Source organism: Pundamilia nyererei, unplaced genomic scaffold (genome assembly GCF_000239375.1).
Source record: "Pundamilia nyererei isolate P.nyererei 1_Seehausen unplaced genomic scaffold, PunNye1.0 scaffold00134, whole genome shotgun sequence".
Taxonomy (NCBI): Eukaryota; Metazoa; Chordata; class Actinopteri; order Cichliformes; family Cichlidae; genus Pundamilia; species Pundamilia nyererei.
This window is the reverse complement of record NW_005187535.1, coordinates 1785575-1789228: the sequence shown is the minus strand read 5'-3', so window position 1 is coordinate 1789228 and position 3654 is coordinate 1785575. Positions and strand designations below refer to the sequence as shown.

At 38.8% G+C, this 3654-nt stretch overlaps 1 protein-coding gene across 1 annotated transcript in view; it reads right to left on the bottom strand.

Moving 5' to 3' along the window:
• The window catches only part of LOC102210271 (polymeric immunoglobulin receptor-like), a 15602-nt gene extending 13639 nt beyond the window's left edge, over positions 1 to 1963 (bottom strand). The window contains exons 1-5 of the mRNA XM_013913483.1: positions 1869 to 1963; positions 1336 to 1662; positions 713 to 1033; positions 312 to 608; positions 228 to 230 (exon numbers count right to left, since the gene is read on the bottom strand). Coding sequence (XP_013768937.1) covers positions 228 to 230; positions 312 to 608; positions 713 to 1033; positions 1336 to 1662; positions 1869 to 1905 — 985 coding nt within the window. The 5' untranslated portion in view covers positions 1906 to 1963. The remainder of the gene's footprint in view (positions 1 to 227; positions 231 to 311; positions 609 to 712; positions 1034 to 1335; positions 1663 to 1868) is intronic.
• Between the last annotated feature and the right edge of the window lie 1691 nt (positions 1964 to 3654).

The window sequence follows — 3654 nt, the reverse complement described above, 5'->3', positions numbered from 1 at the left end:
AAACAAAACAAAAAGTAAAGAAGAAAAAAACCTTCCTCCCCACACCCTTCCCTTATCCCAGAGTGCTATCAGCTTATTTTAACCAATGGTGAAGTCCACAGACTAGCTCTCATTTGTTCATAGTTTCCAGGTACTCAATGAGTGGCCTCCAAATCTGATCAAAGTCCTCCAGTTTAGTTGGCAGTTTTCTAATAATTCACACCACAAACAATAGAACCAGCATGCACAGACTATGTTTAAACAGTTAATGTGGACTGAAAAAAAGATGTAATTCTGTTAATTTTATTTTCATTTAAATGTTTTCATCTCACCAACTGAAAGCTGAATCTTGGTGTAGTTTCCAGGCCTCCTCTCTGAGTCTGACCCACACCAGTATGTCCCAGCATCTGCTTCTTCCAGCTTTGTGATCACCACAGAGAAAGAGCTGAAAGAACCATTACCTTCAAGTTGGAACCTGCTTTGATTGGTTATGTCTTTGCAGCTGTTGAGCTGCTCTCCCTTGCAGAGGAACTTCCCTTTGTCCTGATGTTGTGGAGGATAAGGGCATTGCAAAGATAGAGGCTGTCCTACAGTACCTTTTATTTTAATTGACTTGACACAGCACCACTCTGTGGAGAGTGAAAGAGAAAAATATTCAAATCTATTAAAGACTCTTTTAGAGGAAAGTGTTTCCTTTCAGCTGATTTAATTAAATATTATTATAGCCTCTCACCTTTGACCTTCAGCTCAACAGCAGAGAAAACATCCAGGTCAGAGTTTCTTTGGACACCACAGAGGTATGACCCTGAATCATTTTTGGTCAAACTGCTAATGTTTACTGTGAATGTTCCTAACAGTTTGTCATCGTCAAGTCTGAATCGTCCATTTTGTTTGTTGTCAGAGGTGATCAGTGCCTGTTGACGACATGTGGAGGGCCGATTTCCTCTGCAGATGTACTTCGGGTTGTTCTGGTACCGAGACTCGTATGGACAAACGATGGACTCAGAGAATCCCTCATAACTTTCAATTTTGGTCACAGTGTCACAGCAGCTGTCTGTTGAAAATGCAGACGGCATCAGAAAATGTGTTACAGCCACAGAACAGATATGATGATTATATTTAGGTTGCTGCAACAAGATTTTCTGTATGGGATGTTAAGAAAAAATCAACCAAACTGAACCATCTATCGCATCAGTATTATCAGGTCATATTTACAACAGAAAAAATAAATAATCTTTTGCCAGTTACGTTTTTATCTGTTGTCACCTTTTACCCTTTACAGTCACAAATGTCTCTTATATATGATTTTGACTTGAATTCAAATAACTACATTTTGAGAAGAATTATTTTATTCACCTTGCGCTAACTTCAGCTCGACTTCAGTGTAGATATCTTTTCCATTTCTGGTCACCCCACACCAGTATTTCCCAGCATCCTCAGAATGAAGATCAGAGATGGTTGTTGTGAAGATTCGTGCTGTTTTGTCATCATGGATCCTGTATTTATTTTTCCTTGATTCCGATGTTGTAACAAGAACATCACTGTCACCACAGTCGTTCTTACACAGATACTTCTCATAAGACTCGTAACCCTCATCATAGGAGCAGGAAACGTTAACCTCTCTCCCCACATATCCAGTCACATGGATCACCCCTACTGCACTGGTCACACATCTCAGAGCGACTGTAAAGAAAAGACAGTATAAAAAAATATTGTTTATTTTGTCACATCAACATTTATAATAGCATTGTTACTGCTAAATAAACAAAGGGCTGAGATCAACAGAAGGCATTGTGTTCTGCTCTGCGCTACCGAAACATATTTACAGATTAATCTACATCTACGTTTGGTCTTCATCTGTTTACTATCTACTCATTTAAACGACTTACTGCAGATGGTGAATAGCAGGTTTTGAAGGATCCCCATCTTTGCTTTGCTTTGTAGAAATAGAAACCTGACAAGGAATATTCTGAAAATGTCACACCCACAGTTTGATTTCCTGAATGTCATGTCAATGCCAAAACCTTTAACTTCTGCATTTAGGTCACGTTCTTTTATACTCTTTACTCTTTTTTCATGTGAAAATTGTTAAGCCGGTAAGGAAGAAAAGGCTTTTCTCTGATTAACTGAGTGTACGCATCATGTCTGAGGTTTAATCTGAAAATGTATTTTTAATTCAGTTGTTAAATTTAACGCAGGGTTTTGTTATCCTGTCACATAGAGGCACTACAATCTAATATGAGAAAGCAGGACAATGATTGATCAATATTCAAAAATTTTTCATTGCATTAAAATTGGCCCAGATTTGTATACTATACAGGATTTGCTTAAAAGGCTTTGAGCATTAGTTACCATGGCAATACAAAACCCATGTAACACCAAAGTTACCTGTATGAGCCATAATCCTGCATTGTGGTACAGGCCTTCTTTAAAAATAAACTTTATTAACAAATTTTTGTATCAGCATATTTTGCATTGCTATCAGATGTTATTGACACCTATGTATCTGCATAAACTGCAAATGTGAAACTCCTTTTTCTGCTTTTCTCTTGATCACTAATCAGCTCCACGTGCTCTACAATGACAAGTTTGCTTATTTTGCACAAAATAATGTGAAAATGTTTTGTTCTAGGAAGCAGGAGGAAGCTGCCCATGTTAAACTGTGACTATCACCAGTTAACATCCCTGCATGGGTTCACCACCACCTCCAGTGCCGCGTCAGCACCTGGGCGTGAGGACGCAACACCACCTGAGCCTACGTGTCCCAGCCGCGAGAGACCGTGCTAGCAGGTCCCGTGCCACTTGTGTCCTAGCTGGCCCCGAGAGTTGCTTTGTCCATGCTGCCATATAAACCTTAACACTTTCAAAATGTACCAAACTGAATACATAACACTAATCAATAAATAAAACTACAATATTGATCATGATAATAAAAATACCAACAATTGTGACATTCAAAAGACGCATCACTTTTCAGCTACCAAACTCTTCTTCTCAGTTTTATGAAAAGTCAAATCATCTGACGAGCCATCCCATCCTCCTGACGCAGGGACAAAACTTTGACCGGACAAGAACTAGAGTTCCCTGTTACACCACTTAACCCTGTATGAACATGGGGCATTTGTTTTAATGGCTTGTGGCAGAACCTGGACAGACTGCCGGTGGCACGCTGCTTTGCTGGTTTTCTCTTTCCCTGCTCCTCAGTTTTCCACCTTGACTCTACAGAACGTAGCTTTGCGGCCTCAAAAACAGGTGTTAGAACAAAGTCAATAACTTAAGTCTGGTAAACATCTTTGCTAAAAAATTAAAGAAGTGAATGGAGGAACCATCGTTCTGACTGTGCAATTTTTGGCTGGTCACAAGTAGGGTGGCTCCTTCTCACTGTTGTTATTGTTGTTTCTCAGTTTTCTCTTTCACCATTTCTTGTTTGTCAGCCTTAGTTAAAGGTTCATTGCCTTAATGCTGGGAAGATTTACTGGAAGGGTCATCAATGGAACATTTACAGTTTCACTTCCTTTACCCCAAATTCCCTTAAAACTTTGAATTTTATTCATGTAATAACATTTTACTGTCTTTATTATTTTAATATAGCACAAAGTTCATCAAGGTTTGTACAAACATAGTTGGTAGAAACATCCTCTAAAGAACAACGTTTTACTTTTTTTACTTTGAGTA